At 36.5% G+C, this 27879-nt stretch overlaps 1 protein-coding gene across 3 annotated transcripts in view; it reads right to left on the bottom strand.

The window, feature by feature from the left end:
* The window catches only part of CTNNA2 (catenin alpha 2), a gene marked incomplete at both ends in the record, with an annotated part of 463369 nt that overhangs the window by 97511 nt on the left and 337979 nt on the right, over nucleotides 1–27879 (bottom strand). For all 3 annotated transcript variants that reach the window (XM_080629642.1, XM_080629643.1, XM_080629644.1), the window contains 2 exons: nucleotides 4755–4907; nucleotides 21015–21095. In XM_080629642.1, the coding sequence (XP_080485768.1) occupies nucleotides 4755–4907; nucleotides 21015–21095 (234 nt within the window). The remainder of the gene's footprint in view (nucleotides 1–4754; nucleotides 4908–21014; nucleotides 21096–27879) is intronic.

The following is a 27879-nucleotide window of genomic DNA, read 5'->3' as shown; positions in this document are numbered from 1 at the left end:
TGTTTCTGGAATGAAAAAATACTGGGTTGGATATAAGTTCTGTTACTGCTGATGTAAATGTAGATGAATTCACTGTCGACCACAATAGTAAAATTTTCCTTCACACTTTTTCCTCTTTCCTCTCACTACCAAATCAAGTAAATGGAGGTCACTGAGCAGGTCCAACTGCTTGTTGGGCATGCTGTGCATGATAGCAGTGCTTATTTCCTTCTTATCTTTAGTGTGTAAGTCTGTTTCACATTTATGATGGGAAAGCACACTATCAGTCTGAATTAGGAAGCTACAAATAATACAGGTTTTGGAAAATGAAGGGTAGCTTGAATTGTGTCTCATAAAGAAGTTCAAACACTAAGTTTCCCCCCTACCTTGAAATTGTAAAAGAAAATGCCAAACCCCTAAACTCCCTAAACTAAGCTTAGCATCCTCTTCAAAATGGCAATTACATGGTCATGAGAAAGTTAATAAAGACTCCAGCAAGCCTAATGGACAAAAAGACTATAAAACAGAAGCAGAAATGCCTCTGTTAGGTTTCATCTGCTACAAATTACTACCCAACCTTGGGTACTATTGATTTGTTTGCACTTTATTAAATTTTAATCACCATAAAACATTGCCTAACGCAGTTCTTCCATCAGCCAAGTGTTCTTAGAAGATAAGTTTGATTATTTTGGGTGTCTCCAGAAACCTTTAAGTGTGTATGAGATGAAACTCAGATACATGCAGGCTCAACAAAATTCTTCATAAAAATTAATACAAAATTGGTAAGGCACTCTCTTTTCAAAAGATGATTTTCAGCTGCTTCAAATATGGTGCTGCATGAATTCATGCTAAAGAACAAAAATCCCCTTCATTCCAATTTTGCTGGAAATAAGTTTCAAGGAAGAATAATGCAGCTGGATTTAACTCCTGTAAAAGTTCACTGATCACCATATAATGAAGTCCTTTGATAAAATTATGACGCCCCCCTAACTTGGACTAGAACTCTCTTAGGCTTTTCTCCATCCTTGTGAGGATGAATGCAAAGCCTGATCCAATCCTCTAATTTAACTAGAAGGCTCTAATATCTGAATTTTCATGGTTCTTACTTAAACCATGAACACTATGCTTCCTACCGAAATCAACTAAACAGCTGACTATCACGGTTCTTCAGTTTACTGGATGCTGAATTTCATCTCCCCAGAAAACTGGTTTTACTTGATAATTTAATTTTAAAAGAAACACTCTAGTGGAGTAAACGGTTAAACCAATGGAGCTTTATTAAATAGAATAATAAAAATTAATTAATTAGCCTCCATATAGAGCTTTGATACATGCACTGAATAAATCTGAGCTGATTTATCAATCATGTGCCTTTGCATGGTAGGTTTAGAATTATCTGTCATTAACCTTATGCTAAAAATGTAGGTGCCTGGATGCAGGAGTTAAATGACTTCCCAAGGTCACATTTGAAGGTGGCAATACAACTCAGGCATTTACTGACTTTCAATCATTAGAGATAAATCTTTTAGAAACATTAAAGGGATTCATGAGGTAAAGATCATGACCTGGAAATGACCCACTACTTCTCTAACTTCAGTTTCAGAAGGTAGAACAGTTGAGAGATGACTGCTGAAAATATGGTTTGAAGAGAAGTTAGCCATCGAAGCCTGGAATGATACCATCTGAATTCTGTTTTATTATCATTTTTTACCTCATCTATCTGTATGACAATGTGAGTCATTTGGGTGATTTACATTATAGTTAAGCTGGGTCTCATTCTTGAGATGCTCTGCCTTCTTGGGCTGTTGGAGGGAGCCTGAGACAAGAAGGCTTCTAAACATATGCATCACACATGAAGGGCCTCAGGTTTCATGGGATGACACCTTACTCTGGGTTTCCAGCATAACCCATAGACAAAACTGGTTTTCAGTGTATGTCTAGAAAAATGAGAATTCATCTTATTATTATTAAATACTAATAATATATCTTATAGTAATAGACCTTCTTATTGAGTTGTTATTCTCACATGTAGCAAGTCAAGTGAAAAGCAAAAGAGAAAACATTATCATAAGACCTCAGAATAGAAAACATATGAATAGTGAAAATAGCTCTTAAGAGAATATTTAAGTACGCCATAAGCTTCATTCTTGCAGCATGTTTTTGAAAATATTGCCTATTCAAAGAAAATTTTGCCATTTGTATTCATCAAATATCAAAAAATGCATTCTTTTTTCTCAGAATGGTAAAATGTACCTTTTATATTAAAAAAATGTTAAAATATGGATTATTTTTCCTGACCTTTTGATAGATGTTCTATTGAGCTCAGTAGAATATCTGACAAATTCAGATCCTGATTTTAAAATTAATGATTAATATTATGGATTTTTCACAGTATTGAATTTGCAGTGCCAAATTCCTCTAACATAAGCAAGTGCAACTCCACGTAACTTCAGAGGAGCTGTGTTTGCATATATTAGCAAGGAATTCTGGCTCTGTGCCTGAGAAAGAATCTTACATTTCATAGTCACTTGATTATGTCTCATCTTTAAACCGCATTTTACTATTTGCAAAATACTTGACCCACCAAACCATAGAAGCCCATCTGCTAAGACATCGATGCACATCATTAAGTAAAAATGATGAAGCTTTTTTAACTGCAAAATTTAGTGTATAAGGGGCATAAATCTGTTCCAAATATTTATTTTCCTATGCAGTCTGCTGAACCTGAAACCTGGGTTTCAAAATTCCACTTGCACTAGAAATCAACTTCTTCAAGATACTTTATTACCCCAAACAGGATTAATCCTTAGAAATAGAAGGCTAAGATCCATCCCATCCTTGGAAAACTGTAAAGATAGACCAACAAGCTAGTACCAGTTGTCAGAGGCATACAAGAATCAGTTAAGGATCTGCTTCTAATAGTCTGGAACAACCAAAATGGAATAAAAATACTAGGTATCACAGCCAAGACATCTATTGTTACTATCTATCATCACTGTTTTACTGGTAGGGTACCTAAAGGTGACCACATAATGTTGAAAATCAGTAACTAAACTCTAGTTTGGACTAAAGTCTAATGTACTATTAGGCTTGTAACACCCTAAGACAGATAACTATAACCACTTTCTTTGAAGGGACTCTTCATCAGGGACTGTAGTGACAGGACAAGGGGTAATGGGTTCAAACTTAAACAGGGGAAGTTTAGATTGGATATAAGGAAGAAATTCTTTACTGTGAGGGTGGTGAGGCACTGGAATGGGTTGCCCAGGGAGGTTGTGAATGCTCCACCCTTGGCGGTGTTCAAGGCCAGGTTGGATGAGGCCTTGCGTGGTACAGTTTAGTGTGAGGTGTCCCTGCCCATGGCAGGGGGGTTGGAACTGGATGATCTTAAGGTCCTTTCCAACCCTAACTATTCTATGATTCTATGTTCTATGAATTTAGAATCGTAGAATTGTTTGGGTAGGAGCTCCAGTCACCAGGTGGCCATAACAAATCTTTGTATAATGCAGAGGGGTCAGGACTGAAAGGTGATGACTGTTCTGTGCTTCTCTTGCAGATTAAAGTATTAAATCTTATGGCATTCAGTACAGAATACATCCAGAACTTCTAAACCCTGGGACCTACCTTTAGGTGCCTACAAGTCAAGTATAGCAAACACCCGACTCTCAGACCCTGAATGAGGTGTCTTGACTCTGTTTTATACATAGGAAGAACAAGATGATCCACAGCAGCACCTTATTCCCACTAAAATACCCATTCACACATATTTTATCAGGGATCTGTCTAGCTTTTGTCAATGGTAGCCAAGAAACCTTTACTTGTTGCTTCAGCTCAGGTACCAGAGAATTAGAACAATGCACATTTTAACAACAGAAGCCATTCAAAGTTATCATTCAATATTTGTCCAACCAGTAGTTCCCCAATAGCATTTTCCTCTGATAAAAACCACATGGCACGGCCAGAAAGAAAGGATGCTGCAAAGCGGCTACATAATCTTCAAAATAATGCTAGTAGAGATAAATCAACAATGCCACATGATGATATCAAGCATATTACTGAGTTATATTTGTCCTCAAGAAAGACAAGCATTTTTCATAGTTTCTGACCTGTAAAAGGGCAAACTAAGATGAATATTATCATTATTTTGTTACAAATCCACTCTATGAGCATCCAGGTTTCAATCATAATTTTTTATACTCCTCATGGTAGAATAGAACTATTGCAGTATCACCCCTGAAAACCTAAAATTATGATCTGCTGCCTTTATGAAGCATATTTTTTTCAGAAAGAGAATATAAAAATATATATATACACACAATACAGAACTTTCAGGAGTAAAACAGTCTTAAGGCTATGCTTTCTCTATATTTTAGTTCAGATAGGCTCTTAAGTCTAGAGCAGCCTTTTGCCAGTACTAGATATAGTACTGTGAAGCAGCTATTTGTGTTTTTACTTAATAGAGATTGAGATTTATCGTACTGTTAGTAAATCTGAACAGAAATTTACTGCTTGTTGCTTGTGACTTTTGACAAAATACTGGAAACAGCAATTTTAACATGCTCAATTGCTTTAATGAATTACTAAAATTAAGCACGTGCTTCCCTCTGCCAGTCATCCAGACATTTGTTGTGCAATCACTGGGATACTGTTGACCGAAACTCCTGAAACCTATGTTCCAGAAATGATACCTCTTACATTTCAGCCAGTATATGATTTTTCCTGCCTCTCTTAGATAGGCAAGATGGAAATCTAGCTGTATCAATAAGGTCACTTACCTCAACTAACTTGTTGGCGTGTTCACGGAAGACCTGAGCATACTCCTTCACTTCTTTCTCATTACCGCTTTTTGCAGCCTCAATGAGAACCAGTAATGGGACATTGGTCTCCAGGAATGAATCCGATATATGATCCATTACTGCCTTCCGTAGCTGTGACAAAAGAAAGCAGACCAGTAAATGAAAGGAGAATTATCAATACATATTCTGACTGTGTTCATGTGCTACCTACATTTAAGCATTGCTGTGTTACATCTCGCAGCACTGTAGAGGAACTTGGCTTTTTCTTATTTTCTTTCATTCCTCCAAGTCATATATATGCAGCAAGCATACAAATATCAAACACTTCAGGGCCTAGACTCTACAAAACCCTCCTGAGACTTGTGCTGACATACATCTAATCCTCCTGGACTGAGTGGATCTACATAAGATGACGATGATTACCACATAATACATTGCAAATTGATGAGAACTGAAAGCTGCACACTACTTTAAAAAGACAGTTCAGCTCACTTAAAAGCCAAATATGGATTAGGGGGCTTAACTTCAAGCAACCATTAAAAATATTAGCCTGAATATTTCTAAGCGTTCTCTAATTCCTGCACTGAACAGTATTCTATGCAATAATAAGTATTTTGTTTAGCACATGCCTTGAGGTTCATATTCACTTTCAAGCACCTCCAACAGCTATAAACAGAAAGCCTTTCTAAGGCATTTTCCATGTAGATTAGAAAACATACTTCAGTTTATTCCAAAGGAAAAAGCCACAACAACCCTACAAGTTGCTGAAGATTAAACACCTGTTATTTCATAAAAACATCTGTTTGAGACAATATTAATGTTAGAAGAATGTTGCTAAATTCTTCTCTACCTTGCTAATACTCACTAATTAATGTCAAACTTCACTAAAATTCAAAAGACAGCCAGAAAGATGACTGAAATTCTAAGTAATTTTTCCTGGAAGCTTAATTGCTCTGTAGGATTATGGACCAGAAACAATTTTAGCATATTTTCTCCAATTTTTTGGTTAACAAAGAAAAACTGCAGACTGAAACACAAGCTGGGAGCTATTCAGCCTGGAAGTCGGGCTAGCCATTAGTATCCTTAAATCATACATTTTTAGTTAGATGAAACATCAAGAAAGGCAATTTCCTCTATTTTGCAGTCCAGACAAGAAAGCTCTATCTAGACAAGGTGTCATCATAACACGCAATCATACTGAAAAACAGTATATTGCTAGGCACTGTAAATACATGATCCAAGATGCATTTGCTGTTCGACAGCAGCAATTGTCAGCTCTGTTTGAATAAGTAGAAAGGTAACTTTGAATATTTCCATTCAATCCCTCAGTAGTGCAATAAAAACAAGCCAAGCAAAATAGCATATATGTGTTTGCATGAGGTATTTCATTTATTTCTATTGCAACTAAAGCTGCCAATGTATTATGCAATTCTCAACCCCCCCTTTAAAATTAATTCTACTCAGATTCTACCTGGAAAGTATTTTTCCACTTTCAGAATGATTAAAGGCACTCAGAATAGCTAACACATTGATCCAAAAAGATGGGGGGGGGAAAGAGACCAAAAAAGAGAACATATCAAAGAGACCTGCCAACAGTTAGGAAGCTGGCGTGTGGTTGCTGCTACCTATCACATTGTCACCTTGTACTGTCTTTTTCTTGCAATCTACAGATATCCACTTGCTGACTCTTATTTTATTCTTATGTTAAAACCTCTTTCACACTGTCCTTTGGAACTGTTTGCATAGCGTCTTATACAGTAAGATCCTGATCCATGAGTAGTTTCCATAAGTACCATCTCAGTACACAGATAAACACTAATATTTCTCCAAATATATCAAAGCATTGCACAAAAAGGAAAATACAGTAAAATGTGAAGTGTCAGAGAACAGGGCACCAGCACAGCACTCTGCATCATATGGCTGATAGATTTCCGATCACTATGTGTATCAGTCATTCGCTATTAAATGAAAGATTTCATCTATAGCATTATAGCATTAAAGGAAAGATACTGCCAGAGAGGGTTTGTCTAGCGCTTGCTTCATCTCCTTTTGTAGATGTCCATTTCCCAGTACTTGCTGGGAAACTGCTCCCAGGCTTCACTTTGATACCTACAGTTAGATTTTTGGAAGCCTATTGTACCAAAATAGGCCAAATGGCAGTGTTTTCACACAGATGTTTTAAAAAAACCCCACGTAGTTTCCATCTCATTCTCACGGAAAAAGCCTTAAAAAATTATTAGAATTATTAGGTTCTTTTTTTTTAAAAAAAGAAGCCTTAAAAATCCACTTGCTCGAGTTCAATACACATCAATAAAACCTACTATGTCCTGCACTGATAAAGTGTTAAATGAATACTGACATTTTCCTGTTTGTCATTCCATGAGAAGGTGTCTATTTCAAAGGGTTGTGTTCAATGAATGAGCAATTCAATTTTTAATCAAGGTTGATGTGGTATGATAGATCTCATTGTAACAATATACCCATGGAATTGTGAGAAAAGTCTCACGATGTTTAAGGACGCAACTCATTTTCATCGACATTATCTTCTATCTAAAACCGCATACCAGAAACCAATAAAAAAGACAGTAAGAGCATCAGCTAACCAGCAATTTGTGGTTTACAATTGCACATATACGGTAGAGTTATGTCTTTAATCAAAACAGATTAATAATATGGATATCTTGTTTCTAATGGTAACTGTATGTTGCCTTCTTAGGTTCACAGTAGCAGCAGCTGAAAAAACCCTGAATTCTGACTGCCGCATTTGATAAATATAAAGTTAACAAATTCTATTTCCCTTTGCTGTGTTAATCATAGATGTCAGTAGCATATTTCTGACCCCTTTTGTAAACACGCATTATAATTTTGATGGAAATTAGTTATCTGAGTTTTAGGACGCCCTTGCATTGAAGTTGAAAGGTACAGTAAATGGTTTTTATATACGCAGGAGACCACAAATTTTGCTATCCTTCACCACAAGCTGTAAAGAATGAGTTGACAAAATCATTTGTTACATGTGACAGGAGTATGAATATAAGACATTAATCCAACAACTCAAATGGATACATGACAAGGTAATATTAATAGCACAAGACAAGACATTTAAAAGTATTAGCTCACCATTACCAGTCTATTTGATCCAAATAAGGCTATTCATCAAGGTAAATAACTACTGGAAAACCAATCTTGTATGTTCCTCTGCATATGGCAACAAAGTCCAGGCAAAGTGATGGCTTATGCATCGAGATATTTTACTGTTTTGTAGAGGTAGCATCAGTTCAGAAGGGAATGGGAGAAGTGTGTGACTTGAATTTAAATGGTCATAAAACATGCAGCAAACCCACATTGAGTTTTATTCTAAAACCAGCATGAGACTGTGCACATACGTATATTAACAAATGTCTCTGCAATGCCTTAATTTAACCTGCATTCTGATGTAAATATTATGACACAAACTATTACTCATAAGACAATGCTTTAGGGTTGTTTTTTTTCTCCCTACAGATTTTTTAAGCTAGAGGTGACTTCAAAAGTGTGGGTAGTTTCCACTACATGAAACTCCATTTCTTAGAGGATAAAGCACATTAAATAAAGGTCTTGCTTAATTCATTTTGTTATGGAGAAAATGTTATTAATTAACATACAGCTACAAGAATAATAGGTTTGCCAGACCAGCATAAAGATATAAAAGGAAAACCTCCAGACCCACAAATATTTTTAGAAGTATGAATGGTGTAGCACAAGGCAGATTTTATGTCTTTCCAGTTCAATTTAGTCAGTTTATGGTGCAGACTCAGTTGCTGGTTTTGATAGCATCGTGTTCTACTGTTCTAAGCACTATTTAGGGCTGTTTTATCATTGTCAGTTCACAGCTATAATTGAGCTCAGAGAGGTTAAACTGCCCACTGAAATGATGTTTTCCGTGGCTATATAACAATTTTAGAACCAAAATGTCTCAGCGCTACTAACAGTCTAGTAGGAATTAAATGTCTAATCCTGACACTGGAAGGTAAAGTCACAGCAGGAGATTAATGACTCTAACGGATTGTTAAACTTTATAAAGACTGGCAGTATAAAGCTATCTGTAACAAAAGTTTACCAAAGAGCACCATATTCACCGTTTGCTATTGAAAGTGTATTACAAGCTAAACCCAACTCCAGTTTGCACCTGCAGAGCACTCACAAACAGGTGTTAAATTAATTGAAAAAGATGAAAATAAAGCCTTTTCCACTGCAGTTAAAGTGTCTCTCCTCTAATATGTTGTGAAATTGAGTTCTGGAGAATGAGACAGTGACCATAAGAAGCTACTGCAGTTTAATGCTAAAGAGAAAGGCTCAGTTGATTCTGCACACTAGAACCCCTGAAGATGCCACCAAAAAATGACAGACTGGAGGATATGGATGGTAATGCCATCAATTATGTCTTGGTAGATTAAACAGCAAAAAGGTTAACATTGAAAGCATGCATCACATTTGGACACCCAAACTACTTAAATATATATAAGATTTGAGCTAAGACAAAAAATTGGGAAGAAATGCTGTTACAATACAAAGACCGATCATAGTTCTTCATATATTTTTCTGTGCGTGTAAGCTTTTTCTCTCTAAAGAGAAAATTCCCTAGTCAGGAAAAGACTAGAGAAGAATTTACTAATAGAAAGCAACTCGGAGTGTCAACTTTTGGCCAGAAATTTGAAAGAGCAGAAAACACACACGATAAAGTATTCCTCCTAGTCATACGTCACTACAACAGTTTCTTCAACACACTGTATGTTCAGAAGCGCAGAACTACCTAGGTACCAAGTACTTAGGTATTTTATCCCCATTGATTTAACGATGTTTTTTTGTGGGGTGGGGAGAGCAGGGGAGTGGTTTATCAAGTTTTGTGACTTAGAAGTTTTATACTGTATTTAAAAAAACCAACATTTTTTAGCAAAAGCAAGTCTCAGGCTTGTTAACATTAGTGTAGGTACATAAAAATAGAGAAAAATGTGCAAGCTTGGAGGCCAGACACCCACATATCCCCCAAACATAAGAAGACTGTCAGGACAAGAAGTCTGCCTTGTTTCATGTCTGGATAGAACAATAAAATCCCAGTGCTGATTGGAATGCTGGGATAGTACCAAATATTTTTAGGATCATTAAAAGATAGAGGATAGTACAGAGATTGCCACCAAAAAGTGACAGAAAAACAGGAGAGAAAAACAGGTAGGGACTGAATAGTTAGTGGAAAGAATAGGGAAGTCAAAATAATTCAGAAATGAAAGACTGCTTAATCTTCACATTCTGCATGACCTGGAAGGGTAGAGCTGTGGCAAGGAGAGTATGGAAGGATGAAGAACAGGATATTACATGTAGGAACAAAGATGGCAAAGGCTGTAGGATATTACTCCAGCAGAGAAGAAAAATAACCTTCTGAAAACTGACTGTATAGTGTCACAAATGTCACCAAGACTGCAAGTCTAGAGGGTCTAATGTAGAAGAGGTGTGTCGAAGAGGAGGGTAACAAGGAGGAATGCAAATCATGGATTAAACATCCACGGATTAAACCAAGAACCACAACACATTGTGGATCTTTGTGTGTTGTCTCAGGCTCTGTTGAAATTATATTTAAACCAAGTAGAGTGGCTTTGGAGCTTTATGTTTTTTTATAAGTACAGTCATTAAAGAAAACAGGGACAAAACTATTTTTGAGAGGTTAAATAGCTATTTGGTCACAAATGGGAAGGAAGTTGACTATGAAAACCCTTCATGAAATTACCTTCACTTAAAACCAGTTTGATCCAATAAGCTTTGAAGGGTTAACAGGGTAAGTGCTGCACATGTCTCACATGCATTCCCACCTACCCGAACTGCAGGAACAGGCTGGCATACTAAATATTATCATCAGCTTCTCTAAGACGAAGACATTTAACCCCAATGAAAGCTGTTGACAGCTGTCTTTGGTAAACCTGGAGTTCCAGACAATTGCTGAAACAAGGTCAAAAACTGTTTTCTGCAGAAATGAATTTCTCATGATCCTTTCCAACAGTCACTCAAAGTCCCAAAGTGATGAATCATAGAATCATAGAATAGTTAGGGTTGGAAAGGATCTTAAGATCATCCAGTTCCAACCCCCCTGCCATGGGCAGGGACACCCCACACTAAACCATGTCACCCAAGGATCTGTCCAACCTGGCCTTCAACACTGCCAGGGATGGAGCATTAACAATTTCCTTGAGCAACCCATTCCAGTGCCTCACCACCCTCACAGTAAAGAATTTCTTCCTTATATCCAATCTAAACTTCCTCTGTTTAAGTCTGAACCCGTTAGCCCTTGTCCTATCACTACAGTCCCTAATGAATAGTCCCTCCCCAGCATCCCTGTAGGCCCCCTTCAGATACTGGAAGGCTGGTCTGAGGTCTCCACGCAGCCTTCTCTTCTCCAGGCTGAACAGCCCCAACTTTCTCAGCCTATCTTCATACAGGAGATGCTCCAGTCCCCTGATCATCCTCGTGGCCTCCTCTGGACTTGTTCCAACAGTTCCGTGTCCTTTTTATGTTGAGGACACCAGAACTGCACACAATACTCCAAGTGAGGTCTCACAAGATCCTGATCCTGCCCCATGGACAGAGATGACTGAAATCTGACACTATCAAAGATCATCCATACCTTCAAAAAAGCCCTTCCTGCACTGAGTTCTGGTTTGTGTTTTTTCCTTGGGTTTGTTTGTCAGGTGTTTTCTTGGTTTTATTCTTGATTTATTTTTATTTTATTTTGTTTTCTTCTCTTTTGAAGCAATTTCTGCAAGTCAAAATCTGAAACCAACACTTTTCATATTTCTGGTCACTTAATAACAAGTAACAATGCAATTTAATAATACTTCAGAAATAGTGTTACGAAACAGAATTAATGTCAATTAAGAAAAAAATGCAATCTTGAAATCCTATCTGAAATTTAAATTTTATTATCTTTGCCATTGCTCATAAATTCATTAAGAGAACAGAATTATAGAAGCCTTTGAAAAAAGACTGTTTGCCATTTATAGTGCTCCCTACCTGATGCTACTGCATCACTGATAATTAACATCAACATTTGAAGCTGTCTTTATGGGTCCAAACTTCTATAAGTTTCTTTACCTGATGTGACTACATGTCATTCTCTAGCTGATGCTACAGAATGGGGAAAGCTTCTTTACGTAAAATTATTATTAACTGATGTCTTGTAATAGTTTTGGGGGTTGTGGTTTTGTGGTTGAGATTCTCCCTCATTTATCGTGTGTCTCCTTAAAAAGAGTTTTAAAAGCCCCATACTTACTCCTCTGCAGTGATTACAGAGCTATGCATCTTCTAAAGTTCCTGGAGTGAGGACAAAGATTTGTTGAAATATGTCAGCTTTTATGAAGACTCATTATTTGAGGAATAATAGACAAACTATGTGCAGTAATCTAACACAATATAGCTGTTACTGAGATTTGCCTCATAATTCCTCACAAGCCATTTTGAACAGCCAGCCCTCTGTGCTCACAACAATCAGTTGTGTTCCTATTTCAAAAACTGCTATAGCTACTATACTCTTTGGATTTTGTCAGACAAAAATAATCCATCCTAAGTATCATGTCACAGATCAAAGTTCCCTTCTTTTGACGAAAATGTTACACACTGTAGCCTTACACAAAACTACCAGATATGGGTCTAGTTTCCTGAAATACAGCACCATATGTGCATCAGTAAACATTATGTGTAGAGTAAATTAAACTGAGCCTTATAATTAGGCAGTAAGGAAATTACTGCAGACCTGAAAGAGTAAATCAGCAGTATTAAAACACTCTCCATTTCCTCTGAAGCACTTCTGAGCACCATAAAAACCTCAATGTCACAGTGATAAACATCTAGAAGAAATGAATATTTTGAGGGACATAAAGACATGTGCATTCAAGTAAATTCAAGTCAAAATCACGATTAACTGCAACAGTTCATTGCCTTTAATTTTTTTAGATCAGATTTGTAGACACTTTTCTAAAAATCCTTTGCTAAAATAAATACACCAGTTGATCTACCAATGGAGCAGACGAAAAGTGGTTGCTCTATTGAACAGCAACCCTGGGGCTTACAGTTCTTTCAGTCCAAGCTGGTGAAATTTAGATTAAGTTTACTTCTGTGGTTTTAAGGAGTGTCTATGAATTCAGTGAAAGCTGAAGGAGTAGAAGACTTGATAAAGTGGAGCTTTATTATCTCTGCTTTATAAGCCAGTATTACACACAACTCCTGTCTAATACCTTTGTACAAGCTGCTAGAGAAACCTAGTGAAGAAGCACTGATGAACACGCAACGCAGCACACCCATAGTAAGTGAATACAAGAAAGACACATGCAGTGCTGGCACAGAAATAAATCTGTATTAGCATTTGATGGGCTACTTTCAGAAAGCCAGCTTCCAGATTTCCATAATCAAGAGCAGTGGAGTCGTTGCAGGTGAAGCCATAACCTAATGAGGAACAAGTAACAGGTGATGAGTTTCTAAGGCCACAGATGGCCTTAGGTTCAAAGACGTTAAGATTGATTTATGGCTGGCTCACTTTAAAAAATGCCAGTGTTTTGACAAGAAGTATTTTCATGCAACAGAATGGGGCAATATCATGAATCACACTGCACTTTCCCTTGTGAACAACTGGTACGTCATAGACTGGTTTAGGTTGGAAGGGACCTTAAAGATCATCTAGTTCCAACCCCCTGCTATGACAATATAGCACAGCCTTAGCAAGACTCCTGTGGGTCATCTATTTAAGTACAACCTTGCTCAAATTTGCCTTCTCAAAATAAAACTTCAGTAAATATTCATGCAGGACTGAACCTTCTTGGATATTCTGCTACTCCTTAACACTTGCATGAGGATTTGCATCTTCAAAATACTTTATAACCCCTCTCACAAATTCTCACAGCGTTATGCAAGCCAGTAAGGTCCATGGCCTGTTCTCTCCCTGTTTTTAGCCTTCTTTAAATTATACAGATCTTGAATTAAGAAAAGTCACCTTTAGGATTTAAAACCTTAACTAGTGTCTTGTCTGCAACTTCAGAACTTACTTTTACACTAATGAGAGGCAGAATTTGCTTCCCCAGCCCTCCTAGAAATACACCTATTGCAGTGTTGATTGGTTTTATAGCTTGAAAGTAAAGGGACTATCCACATAAACCTACCTTTAGGCTTCTATCTTTTTGGAACCTAAATTAGGAAGCAGACTCTTCATAAAACTCTACATATAAAAAAAAGAGCTTTCGCAAAATGCCTCCTTGAAAGCCCAAAGCACCCTCTGAAGGCGAGCTCTCTCTTGATCATATAGGAGATTAAAGGAAAACCAGTTTCTTTATATTATCACCCGATTTCCTAAGTTGACATCAGCTGGTGTGAATTCTCAGGATTCTCCCCCCCCTCCATCCCCTCAATATATTTTTATTTCTTTGGGTGTGCTGTTCAGCTTCTTGAAGAAGCTGAAAGGAGTTGGTTATTTAATATCTATTGTTTGATTAGAATTGAGTTACTGTTTTCTTCTGAAGATCTCAGTTTTGTTTTGCTTTCTGAGCACTCATACTTCCCTTGGGCTTATATTATAACATACAGATGCTGTGTACCTCTTATAGTTGGTACAAACAGAATACCTAAGTTGAGGGCAGAGTCACCTTCAGAGGCAACTTCACTTTTCTGTGTTTCAGATTATTCTTCCAAAACTGGACAGTAACTCTTGCTTGTCTTCAACAGAATTGTAGAAGGGAGAAAGGATAAACAAAAGAATGAGTTCAGTATATGATGACTCAGGGCAACAAGATTGAATTCCTAAGTGGCACTGGCTCTACCTACAGCACTTGACAAGTCATCTGGTCTGTATATGTGACAGTACCTTGGCCGCAAAATGGTAATGATAAAATTTCCTCTTTTGGAGGGGGTCCCATTTTTTCCTCAAAGCATTCACATACTGCAAAGGAACAAGCTCTGCGTATACTTGGAGAGAGAGAGAGATTTAAGTCCAAACCCTGAAATCATTATTATGTAAGTGCCTAGCTACAATACAATTTGCATTGTATGGATAAGCTGTGATAAAAATGTGTTCCAATAGAACACATTTTTTTCAGTTTTAGGTGTCCCCTTAATCTAATTGCATAAGCTAATGTTAATGTATTTTATTCTGAGAGTCTCTCTAGAGTCTACATTAATTTTTGGCAGGTTTCAAAGTGCTAAACATTTCTGGGTTTACCGCAAATAGCATTCATAAACAACAACGATACAATTTAATCTACGTGGAAGTGACTGATATAAAGAGCAAATGGAGATATGCTGCCTCTCAAGAACTAGGAAAAAAAGATCTGACAAATAAGCCTAAGAACACTATGAAGCCTGTTACCTAATTCAAAATGTTGTAACACATATTAGAGAAAGTATATGGAATTACAAGTACTTTCAGAGACCTATGAAGTAGGTAAAACTGAGTATGATCAAGAAGTTCTTCCCAAGATCTTTCTTTTATCAAATTTGCATAATTAAACATATATAAATAAATTACAGGGGATGCTTGTCTTATCAACCTTTAACTTTTGAAAGTTTGACTTACAGTCTCACATAGCTACTGAAACAGTACTATCAAGGACAAAAGGTAAGGAGCATAGTAATTGTAGCTGTGCAATTGAAGGGAGGTATGCTAGAGGATATGACTGATAACAGACTAATGAATATCATATCTATAGTCCACCAGATGTCTTATAAAGGTATGTAAATGACCAATCAAAAATACATAAGGGTCATGTGAAAGGATGTACTAACTACATGATACATAAATAATTGATTAGAGGTATAAAAAGAGCAAATATGACATATATATATATATGTTTAATTTGGCTGCTGCAAAGTAGAACTGAACAAGTCTGAGTGTGTGGCTTGTAGAAAGACATGCTAGCACAGGCATTATGAATATTAGTTTATGCCTAAATGGCTGAATATGATCCTGAATACCCAAAAGTGTGTCAGCACTCATAGGGTGCTAGTAGTGGTTATTGGGAAAAAGCAGGCACTTAGAAGAAAGAATCAATATTCTAACCTCCATCAATATTTGTAAGAAAGAAGGAGACAACTTATCCAGACCTATACAGAAACCACAGAAGTGCCTATCTTCCAGCTTTCAGCCTACAAAGCAGCTGCGATTAAATAATCAATAATAAGGACAAACCACAGCTACACCTGAAACCCACTCTTAGAAAATCATATGGGGAAACAAGCAACATGTCACTGTAGAGAGCATACTGAAGGATACTGCACCATGTCTTGATCACAAAGGCTTTTGTCTCTGGACAGATTTTCTGAGGAAATGAGGTTTATTACAGAAATCCCATCAATATTTTAGAATACATTTTATTCTATTGGCCAACTTTTAAACAATCTGACAGACAGAAAAGGTCTTCAGGATGCTAAATAGCTTGAGTTTGATGAAAAATTGTCTGGGTAGGGGAACAGTGACCTGAATTAGAGTCCTACAGAGGAAAATTTGTTATGTGAACTCAGCAGCTGTCTGGCCAGTGTACCAACATAGGTACCAGCTGCCTGACCACCATGTGGGTACCAGCTGGCCAGTTGGCAGAGCAGATGCTAAAACCAGCCTCACATCTTCCTGCATCTCACCAACCAGCCTGGAAGTGAGCTACAGCAGATGAGGAAGCAGCAGAGAGAAGGATAGATGCGAGAAAATAAGAACAAATCAGAAATAAACCTGAAAATCAGAGACCATAGGAAGGACCTGAGATTATTGTTATAGAAAGCCTTATAAAGACACTACAATGCTACACAAAGAAAGGCTTCATTAATTCAGGTGGCTGCAATCCTGTTTTTCAGTCCTGTGATTACACAATATGTATTTCTCAGAGATTTGTAGGGTGCTGTCTGGAAAAGGCAATCTGAGAAAAAGACATTTTTTTGACAAAAAGGAATGGTAAATAAGAATGTTTTGCCTCAGAGAATGGTGTCAAGAATTTGTCTAGCCATGAGAACAAGCACAGTTCTTCAAGTCCAGAAATGATGACAGCTTTCCATACTCAAAATCGCTGTCCTAGCTACCAACTGTATATACCTAATAATACAATGCTGATGTTATTTTGTGGCATTTGCTCAAAAGGTTGAACCGGACTGCACTGAACCACACATTGTCTAAGGCCACTAAACAATAATCAGATGGCAAAAAAACCTTTTTGACACTGCACGCTTAGTCTTAGATATCTAACAATAGTATTAATTTCTGTTAGACATCCATTCCATTAAAACAAAAGCCCAGGGCATCAATCAGAACATTCAAAGTATTTAACAAAACACAAATGGTAATGCAGTTATTTCTGGACTTTCTACTTCACAGGTCCTATTAAAATATTTTATAATAAAGTTTTGTTGCATAAAATTGCAAAGAGCAACAGAAATCCAACTGTAAGATTTTTTTTTTAATTTTTGCTTTATTGTCAATCAGAATGAAATCTGAAAATTTTGAATTATCAAAATGCCTGAAATAATAGAAAACTTTCTTGAAAATTCTGAGAATTTGGTTTTATTTGTTAATATTTAATTATATTGTCAACAATATTCATATTTATATCTGTATTCATATTATTTATGTTTATATTTATATCTGTATTTACATTATTTATATTTATATCTTTATTTATATTATTTATATTTATTTATATTTACATTTATTTATATTTGCCATGCTAAGCTAAAATAAACAACTAAGTTTTCAAAATGAACATCTGAAACTACTGAAAAAATCAATATGTGAATTTTAAATTTTTAAAATATTTATTTTCAGATTTCAATTTCTGGATAATTCCTGATGATTTTCAGTTTCAAATAAAGTGATACTTTTCAGTTGAGTATTTATTTCATGCAGTATTTCTAACTAGCTTTAGTAATGACATAAACCAACCAGCAGGTGAATAAATTGTCCTTAACAGCTGTCTGAGAGCATCATTTCCAGTATAAACTGAGAATCACTAGTAAAGAATCTTCCTATGCCTTTGCAGTTCCTTCCACTTGGAGGCACATAAAGCATTAGTCTGGCTTGAATGGGCAAGAATGAAGAATTATTTGATTTCAATCGACTGTGAAGAACACTGCAAGCAGGCTCCTCTGTTAAAATGAATAGAAGTACAGATATCTGCTTTTTAAGAGAAAACTAATGGGTTTGGTTATTATACCTTGCAGGGAAACCAACTGGCTAATACAGCCTGAACAAGCTCAACTGCTCAACTGGAGCAGGACACAAGGCAAAGAGACGACAGCAGCAGGGCAGGAGGCAGCAGCACTAACAGGTGGGCCACCAGTGGTGGTGACAACAGAACAGCTGGTGCCCTGCTCATACAACTCCAAATGATCTATAAACCGTGTTGGTCCTCACTAGGCATCCAGTCTGTGTGTCAGCCAAACTCTTTGGTGTGTCCTTCCTGCTTATCTTTGCTTCAATGTCACAGCAGAGCTGCAATGCTTGGAATCCTGTACGTGCGTGCTGCTTTATGATTAGCTGTAGTATTTAAACTCTATGGTTAGTATCTTTATTTTTCCCTACAGAGGTAAAACAAAGAAAGAAAATAACTGGCATCAAGAAGCACCCTGCTGCTGATATAACTTCCTGTACTACACAATGAAATATGCTATTGTTTAGCTTTAGGTTTGTGTTTTTTTCCTTTTATTTATTTATTTTGTGACATGCTTGTGTACTGGGGGAAAAAAGACCCCATATCCTGCCAATTGGCACAACTTATTATCAGACACAAAACTCTGTGCTTTTCCAAATTGCTCAAAATCAAGTAAGAAATGGCAGCGGTAAGCTAACGGCTGGTGATACTTGTCTGCTTCCAAGGGCTTGTTCAGTCTGACTTAGGTTGATGTTCTTACTGGCAGTTTATATTAAGATACATAATTAGATGTCCATAATAGTTTTCCAATGCCCATGAGAGGTTAAATGATGAGTATAAAAGGTGTAATTCCATTAGAATAGGAAATATTGATGTGACTATAAATCGTGAAATGGAATTTTAGCACCTTGTATCCGATCCACAACCATTTCACATGTCTGTGTGTTCTGTAGCTAAGAGAATAAAATCTCAGGAATAAAGAGCTATGTAACCCGGGGAGAGAAAGAAAAATCAGTCTTAGACGGTTGACTACTGAAGCTTCGCAAGAGAGCCTGACTACCAAATGAAATATATATACCTTCTTCATTACCAAAATATATTTTGTAGATTGTTTTATGATGGTAACATTAAGCTTCCTAAATCTGACGAGCAAGCTTCAAAAGGGTTCATTAAAAACAAAAGGCATTATGGTATTCAAAGTTGGTTTTCTCTCTCATGATTTAGCCCAAAATAGAAAGACCAAAATAGCATAACACTGCAATCTCAACTGTGGTTCATTTCTTCTTAATCTTCAAGCCTCTCTACCCAGGCATTAAACTAAGCTCTCACTGACATCTTCACATTCCGAAATTTAGCAGAGGGGTGTATAGGCAGGTCTGGATAGACACGCAAATGTAAACTGTTGACTATGTATTTGATGAAGCAGAACACTGATTATGATTCTAAAGAACAATGATTTATAGTCAGAATACACACTGATGAAAGCAGAGACTCCATCTTCCTCTATGCTTGTGCAAAACCTAGCACAATTATGACCTGATCTTGATTAGTTTACTAGCAACTGCCACAATTTAATAAACATTATACCTACATGATTAACTTTCATAAACATCAGAAACTATATTAAAAGTTTCATTCCAAGCAGGAAACTATTATATATTTTCTTCATTTTACCCACATAAAGAGCTCCAACCTTTCTGAGATTGAATTCAACACCCTTGTGGCTGAATATACATGAGAAGCAGACAGTTTATTAAGAAAGGTGCCATTTTTATATCACGTTTCAGAGTAAATTTGACTTTAGAGATGAGTAATTCAGGCAACTGCTGAGAGCCTCACACAGAACAGCAACTCCTGTGTTAGTCTGCTACTTCCTTCAAGCAGTAAGAACAGAGGTGGGAGGCAACACATGGTACAAGCTCCACTGCAGAACCTAGGATCCCACAAATTTGGAGGTCAGAACAGCAGAGATCTTTCTTCTGTGATTAGCTAAGCAACAGATGTGATTCTAAGCTTTATACAGGAGAGACAATGATTCATATTGTCTGCAACTCCATTGCAATATCATTTTTTATTTCAGAAATAAGCCCTGAGAATATGATCCTAAACACATTTGCTGAAAGTTAAGGAAGAGATGAAATGGGCTGGGTTTTAGCAGTGTAGAGCAGTGATTTCAAAATGCCTATAGGTGCCACTCTTTCTGAAACTATCATGTTGCAAACAGGGATCTGAAGGTACGTTTACGTCTTTACTTGGTCTTGTGGATTTGTGGATTTTAGATCATTTTCATAGAGGTAACCTTTGATTGGCAAGGTACACAGAGAAACCTACAGAGGACTTTTCCCCTTTGCCAATGTCCCTTCTATTCTTTTCCAACTCACGTTTTCTGAACAAATCTTTCGTCTTATTACCAAACACAATGATAAACGTAACACAAAAAAGTCAACCTTTATGGTTTAAACTATGCTTTACAGGTACTCATAGAATGATAGAATAGTTTGGGTTGGAGGAATCTTTAAAAGTCATCTAGTCCAACCCTCCTGCAATGAGTTGGGACGTCAACTAGATTGGGATGTTCAGTGCTCCATCCAACCTGGCCTTGAATGTTTCCAGGGTTGGGGTATCTTCCACCTCTTTGGGCAACCTGTTCTTTTTTAACCTTCTTTTTATGTTCTTAGGGTTTTTATTTAATATGAAATTTTAGAATTTTTCTTTGAAACTATTCTGCTTTTACAAACTCTTTCATATTCTGATCACTCCTGTTATTTCATAAGAGTATTCAAATAAATACAAATAAGCACATATGTCAATGTTTTTATTACTTGAGTTGCTGGGTTGCAAAGGCAGGGAAGGTCTGGCCAATCTGCCTACCCTCCCACATATTGAGACCACTGGGGGCTATACGTGGAATATGTTTCAGTCTCACTATTTTTTGGCTCAGGAAATACTACTCCTTTGCTTAATGTCATGTGTAATGTAGTGTCATTTCTAAATAAGGACATAAATTCTTTATACCTCTACAGGTGGCAAAAATAGTCTGAAGCTGAAAAGCAATGACTTCCTTGGAAAATCTAGATGCATTATAAAAGCCATATGTTACCTGTCTTCGAAGGTCTCGTGTTTTCTTGGTCATCTTGTCAATAGCAATGTTGAGAGGGTCTCCTTTCTCCTTCCTTCCAGTCTGTTAAAACATGAAATTTTCAAGTTAGAGAAAAATACTCCAGGAAATAGACACTTTAACAAAAAAACCAAACCAAGAGTACAGAATTATAAAAGGAAATCTGTGCATCTCTTCTTGTTTGCTTCCATCAAGTTATTATTTCCACTGTAATGTTTTTAACATGTTTATGTGTGGGGGGCATAGCAGTTTATTTTAAACCAATCCTAAAATGATAACAAGAAAGATTAAGGTGACTCACTGGGGAGTTCAGAACTTTTCCACCAATAAATTATGTACATATTTTATAGCCTATACTCCAAAAATCTGGCAAAACCTTTCACTATAAAACGAATATTAAGAGTTTCTAATCTCCGTTCTGCCAGGCACATGTTAAACATGATAATAAGCAGCAACACAGCTTGAGGACAGAAGGAAAATGGTCCCTACACCTGTAACAGGACTCATATTGGCAGATATTAAGTGCAGTATAAAGAAAAATTCCACTTAAAAGACTTTCCTGCAGGAAGTCTCAAAGCAAAAATCCTCACAAAGATTAAAAAGAGGGGAAAAAAAAATCTTTTTTGTGGCTCATAACCAAAGAAACCCCATATTTTTTAGGTTTAATGGTACAAAAAGCATTAAGTGACTTTGTTAGCTGTATTACCTTTCTCTTAGGAGAAAACTGCTTCTCTGAAGATTTGTCACATCTCTTACCACACTGAACTCTGTTTGATAGCTTTTCATCAAGAATCAAAATGATCTTCCATTCTTTTGGCAGTACTCTTTCCTTCCCAATGCTGTTTTCAAGTATTCCTATTTAGAATTGTTCCTTGCATATGATTAAGAGCAATTTTCTATTTCCAGCTGAGCCTAATAGCATACATTTCTGGAAACTATTGAGAAGTCACTTTTGGGGTAGGATGGGGATTAAACATACCCTTTCAATAATGATTTCACAAATGTACAGCACTGTTATCAGCTCTACATGGCCACGTTGGCAAGTGGCCTGTGTTCTAGTCTTGTGCTTGAAGCATTCATTCCAGAGAACGCCTGCTTTCTATTACTGTCTGTACTTCTAATTATGATATGAAGCTTATGCATTTATGATCACTTAGAAATCTGTAAAACCCATCCCCTTTTTTTTTATTCGGAAATTCAAACATAAAAACCATAAATTTACCTCTTAGGTTTTTAAAAAGAATCTATTACAAATTCTGGAGTTAATTGTATAAATTGACACCAGAAAACAGAGAGAGCATTTGCCATGATACAAGAGGAGGCATCTGTGTAACCCGCTGATATTTTTATCTCACTTTTCTTGTGTTCATACTTTGACTGAGTTCTTCTGGTCCCCAGCTGAAGAACTGCAGCTCTTTAGCCTAAGCAATGTCAGTGTATGCTTTTGGGTTTTGATGTCCTGAATTCAGATCCTGGTATTTTGTCCAAGCCAGCAGCTGTCATATGTGCACACAATCTATAGTTTTTAAAGCTGAAAAACTCATTTTCACAATAAAAATGAGGTAGACAAGTTTGGTATAGAAAGTCTCTCCTAACTGTTGAAATGGTACAACGGGGAGTGCCAAATGAGCTAGTCTCAGCCAGGTTCCTAGTGTGTTAGACTACAAAGCTATATTATAGAAAACTCTCATTTACTCTGGCTATGTGCTATGTACTAGCTGAACCAAGTATCCTTGGTGACATTAGTGTCCTGGGATGTTTTATTTTCCCAGTCAAATAATTAGATTTCTTTAATATTGTTTAAATTCTTCTCTTCCTTCTTGTTTAATGTGGTTTAGAAAGATACATAACCACACAACATGTTTTAAGACATTTTTTGCTGGAACAAAGATAATTTATTTTTTATTTAAAATAAAATCAGGGAATAATTTGCTAAAGTGTGCAAATTGTAGTGAATATAAATACAATGACAATCATCAAAAAGCAAAGGTTGTGACCCTTAAGGCTACATCACGACAGTATTTTAAAGCTCTCAAACAAGATAACTAGTTCACAATTCTTTTTCACTGATCTCATGCAGGGCAAAGGTATTTTGTGTTCCCATCATCATGCAAGATCAAACACTTAATGCTTGGCACCAATTATTGTTGGTCAGAAAGTTGTCCTGAATAGAAACTTGGGACTTCTTCCAGGGTAGACAGCTATGGGATACAATAACACTGAATAAACCAGGCATCTGATAACCTGCATTGTTTAGGACCAAAGGCTCCTAACATTCCCTAAATAGTAATTGGAAAAAAAAAATAGGAATTTTGAGATTGACTTAAATGTTTGTAATTTAGCTTCCAAACCTGAGTGGGTTTTATTGCTCATAGGAAGGAACTAACACTGAGAGAGGGCCCATGATACATCCAGCATCTCTCCTAAGCCTCTCTTCAAATTTATCCTGTAAGTTTCTTAGTCTGGTTTCAATTACATAAACAGTGGACTTTAAGGTACATCCTACTGTGAAATACAAGACGACTGGAAACCCTTCTGTGACCCTTAGGCCACGCAACACTGCCTGAAAATATCCATCTGGCCAGCCCCTTCTCTCTCCAAAATAGAGAAAAGCCTGTTCTGTATTGCTTACTGTGCAATTGCCCGAATCATGCCTACATGCTGTTTGAGATGCTAAGTGGCATGAACCAGTCTATGCTGGAAAACAGGATACTAAATCAAGTGGGCAGAGATCCAGTTGAGCTCTCTCAATGGAAATATTTTATTAGCACATGTGAATACAGATGAAGTTGAAGAGACACTTCTTCCATGCCACACAATATTTTTACTCATCCAGGAAGTTTGTGTCCTTAACCTGTTACTTATAAAATGGCTACTGCCTTTTCATCTGTACACAAAACCCCTTCTTCACTGTTTCATTTCAAAGAAGTAGAAATTTGTTTAGTAAATCACATTATTGAAAAACAAATAGCATGGCATGTGATGTTACATAGCTTCAGGCAGGTCTGTCAAACACCATCTGTTCTGTGCTGAAAATATAAGTTTATTAAAGTTTATTTATTTAAATCCTTAAATACTCTTATATTAATGTTGCTCTGTGATAAATTTCTGGCCTTCATTCCTAGAAGGGATAGAAAGGAATTCAGTGGTTTCCTGAAAAAAAACATAAAGCTTAGTATCAAGCCTTATAGTATTTCTCTGTTAATCTTTTTCCTCAAAGGGAAGAAAGATACTTTGGAGATGGGATAAAAAGGAAGCAAAAATTGCTGCTGGCATGGGGTTAAAAGGAGAAGGAGGAGAAATGCACAGAATTCCTTCAATGCCAAAATATTGCTATTCAGAATTCCTGTGGACAAAATTATGTCTATTCATGGTGTAATGAGAAGAACTTTGCTACAGGAGAATATATTAATCAGGCCCTTGATTTCTAGGGACCATTAAAGCATTTGCATACTGTTTTTACTCAAGATATTTTCAAACAATGCTCTCGATCTGTGTTACTCCCATTCTAACCTCCTCAGAGCTTTTCCCCGCCTGTTGGATTTATCCTTAGTTGACCAGGGTAAGCTAATTTCTGAAGGCCTTCCCCCACTGAGGAATGCGTCTTACATTGCATTTCTACCCCAAGGCTGCAGTCCCCCTCCCAGATCACACAACATAAGACCCAGATCCCTGAATATATTTTTCAAGCATTTTTAAGCTTGATTTGCCACCTGGCATGAGAAGTTGAGTAGTTTTTCGACACATCCATGTCCAGTTAGTAGAAGAAATCTAGATACCATTCTATTACCCTACAAAACATCTACAGTCACAACCACTGTCAACATTACTTGAAACAATAAACCAAGTACAGAATACAATCATTGCCTTCCTTATATTAAGCAAAGTCTAAATAGCCTCACAGTTAAACTTGTATAATTTTAAGGTAAGCACTTAGTTAGACAGAGAACTTCAGCTTCATTTGGTAGGAAGAGAAATGAAAAAATAACAAAAAGCACTTAAGGATGGTAAGAAATTTTAGCATCTTCTAGAATGATCTCTATAGGACTGCTCTTCTTTTTGAAAACAGACGTTTTTCCTCTCATTTTCTTCTCTTCATAAGCTGTTCAGAGTTTATATTATTGGAGTAAAATAAAAATCTCACAACTATTAAAGACATTTATATCCCATGACTTGCTCATTACAGAAGTCTCTTGATCAGCATGAGGTACTTAGCAGGACACTCGTTCCTGACTATAGAGTATATCACAGAGTCAAGACGTGGGCAATCAGGCCGATTAGCCTAGAGACATAGCACATTTTGGATGAGACACAGTCAACCTAGCAAGAAGATGCTCCAGACTGGAACTGTGTTGTTAGATTTGAATAATTCCAAACACCAAATCATAGAGCTTAAATTTCAGCACATGAAACAGATAAAATTGCTACTACCAAAATTATTATCATAAAGAGGGCTTAGATATTATGGTAATGAATATCCTTATACTGAAAAGTTAGGATTACAGTTCTGTGAGATGCAAACATACTATTTTGAGCATATTATTATTGAAAAAGTATAATCAATGCCAAAGAACATGGCTGACAATAGTAACCTATTAAAGAAGGGGTTGGAGTGTCAAGAAATACACAAAAAGTGCAGCAACTGCAGGCCTACAACATAATATCACAGACAAGAAAGCAATGTATATCACAGCTAAATGAGTGATGTTAGAGGGAGCTATTCCTCTTTTCCTTTAAAGCTCATAATTTAAAAGATCAGTGTTTCAATTTAATAACAATAATAATTAATAATAATAATAATAATGATGATGATGATGATATGCCTAAAACTGTGTTAAAACTTTTGCAGTGGATGTTTTCACACATTCCTTTGTGTTTGCTGCATTACATATAGGCCAAAATACCTGGGAGAGCTAGGTCTCCTAACATATTGCATGTTGCTTGTCCAAGGCATACTTACTGCCATTAATTGAGTAGTTTATACTCCAGGAGACAGTTGGAAAGATTATCTTTTGATCCAAAAGCTACCAGACCTCGATATACTTTTATATTTTCATTACCATGTAGGTAGATGGTTCCATTATTTACAGTTTATTCAAAACTTTAATATCACAATGTTTTAGTAAGGTGTAAATTGATGCTCAAAAATGTGTCTGTCCTAATATTTTATTTTAAACATTGAACAACATCACTCTTAAAAAAACTATGCACAGGTGCAATAGCTCTTTTAAAAGTGATGAAGTTAGTGCTAAGAGAAAAAACATTTTGAACAGCAGATATAAAATAGATAAGTGCTTTTAGAGCAAAAAGTTAAGTATGAACGTACCAATTCACAGTCTTCTCCTGACAGGTTAAGACTAATTCTGGGTCAGGAAAAGACTAAGCTATTTTTTTCTAGCAGAAGTGAGTAGACACTAAATTTCACTGAAAATCCCAGGTATTCACTAGGGAGATGGATCTGGAAAACACATCTTTGAAAATCTGTGTGCTTCCTCTCTGGATGAGCTAAAGAAGACATCTTAGAATAAATAAGTTCGAAAAACAAGAAAGAAAGAATATTAAGAAGTGTCTTAGGATCATGGAGTGATTGCAAATTACTGAATCTGCTCAGCTCAGTGATTTCATCCAAACTTTATGTTGATTCCTATAAATTATTTTGGGCTTATCATTTATCTGAAGTAACTACATTGGAGGTTCTGTAATCACCTGTTTTCCATCTTCAATTTTCCTAAGGAATCACCTCCCATGGAATGAATATTTGTACCTTCCTTTTTCCTTTTAATAATTGATTTTTTTTTTTTTGAAAATAAGGAAAGAGAATTTTGCATAAAAGAGGGAAAAAAGGTTGCTTAGATACCCTTTTTCTACTCAGGACTTTTGGTTTTTATTTTGTGCAGTAGCAAATGAGAAAGGTTCAGTCACCCAAAGAAAGGACAAGACAGAAGGATCCCACTGTTTCACCACTTTGCAATGAAATGCTGAATTACACGCTTTCGTCACAGCACCTCCACAATACTGCTCAGTTCCAGAATGTTATTCACTAAATAACCTGTTCATAAATGCATGTTACAGGCAAGAAGTTCCCTTAAAATAAAACAATTGCTTTCAGCAGTTTTTAATTACCTTACCAAATTGTGACCAGATCACAGTGAGTGTAATTGGTTCCAGTGTAGCATAAATAATCACAGCTATGCAGAAACTGGGCAAGCCATATCCTTGTAATCCCAGATAATAAATAAAGTCCATAAAATACAAATGTACCGTGGGTTGGCCATACCAGTACCTGAGGCGTGCAAATCTTGTCCTGGATCCAAGCAAGTTTTATCTAGATCTGTACATAATTAAAACTAAGTCATGAAATGCAGAAATTATGAAAACTGAATATGAAAATGGTTGAAGAAGAGTCTCTTTTTCTATTTTATGTTTTTAGGCAGCCCACATCACCACAATATCTGAATGCCTTCAAGTGGAGTGGTGAATTAAGTGCTGTGTTTAATATCAGCCGTGTGTGGTTTCTTCTTTTATCTTCTCACAAAAAGGATGATTTGTGTGTAAAGAAGTACTTTACTTCTCATGCACTGGCATCTATGCTTCCCTAAAAAAAGAACTGCCTGAAGAATTTATATTTATAATGGTATTAGAGGTTGCCTAAGATGGAGAACTTTTTCATTCTTGAGAATGAACGCAGCAGTTTGTTGGGTTTGGTGGTCTTGTTTTCATTTGTAGATATACATTGAATATCTCTGTATTTCTGTGTTTTTTTGAACCAGAGTTTCCAAGATCACTGTGAAGACGATACTGTTCTTTTCTAGCTACTAGCCAAGATTGGATTTTACAGCATACTGAG

This window comes from Psittacula echo (genome assembly GCF_963264785.1).
Source record: "Psittacula echo genome assembly, chromosome: 1".
Classification (NCBI taxonomy): Eukaryota; Metazoa; Chordata; class Aves; order Psittaciformes; family Psittacidae; genus Psittacula; species Psittacula echo.
Note: the sequence above shows the minus strand (reverse complement) of the source record. Positions and strands in the feature narration are given on the sequence as shown.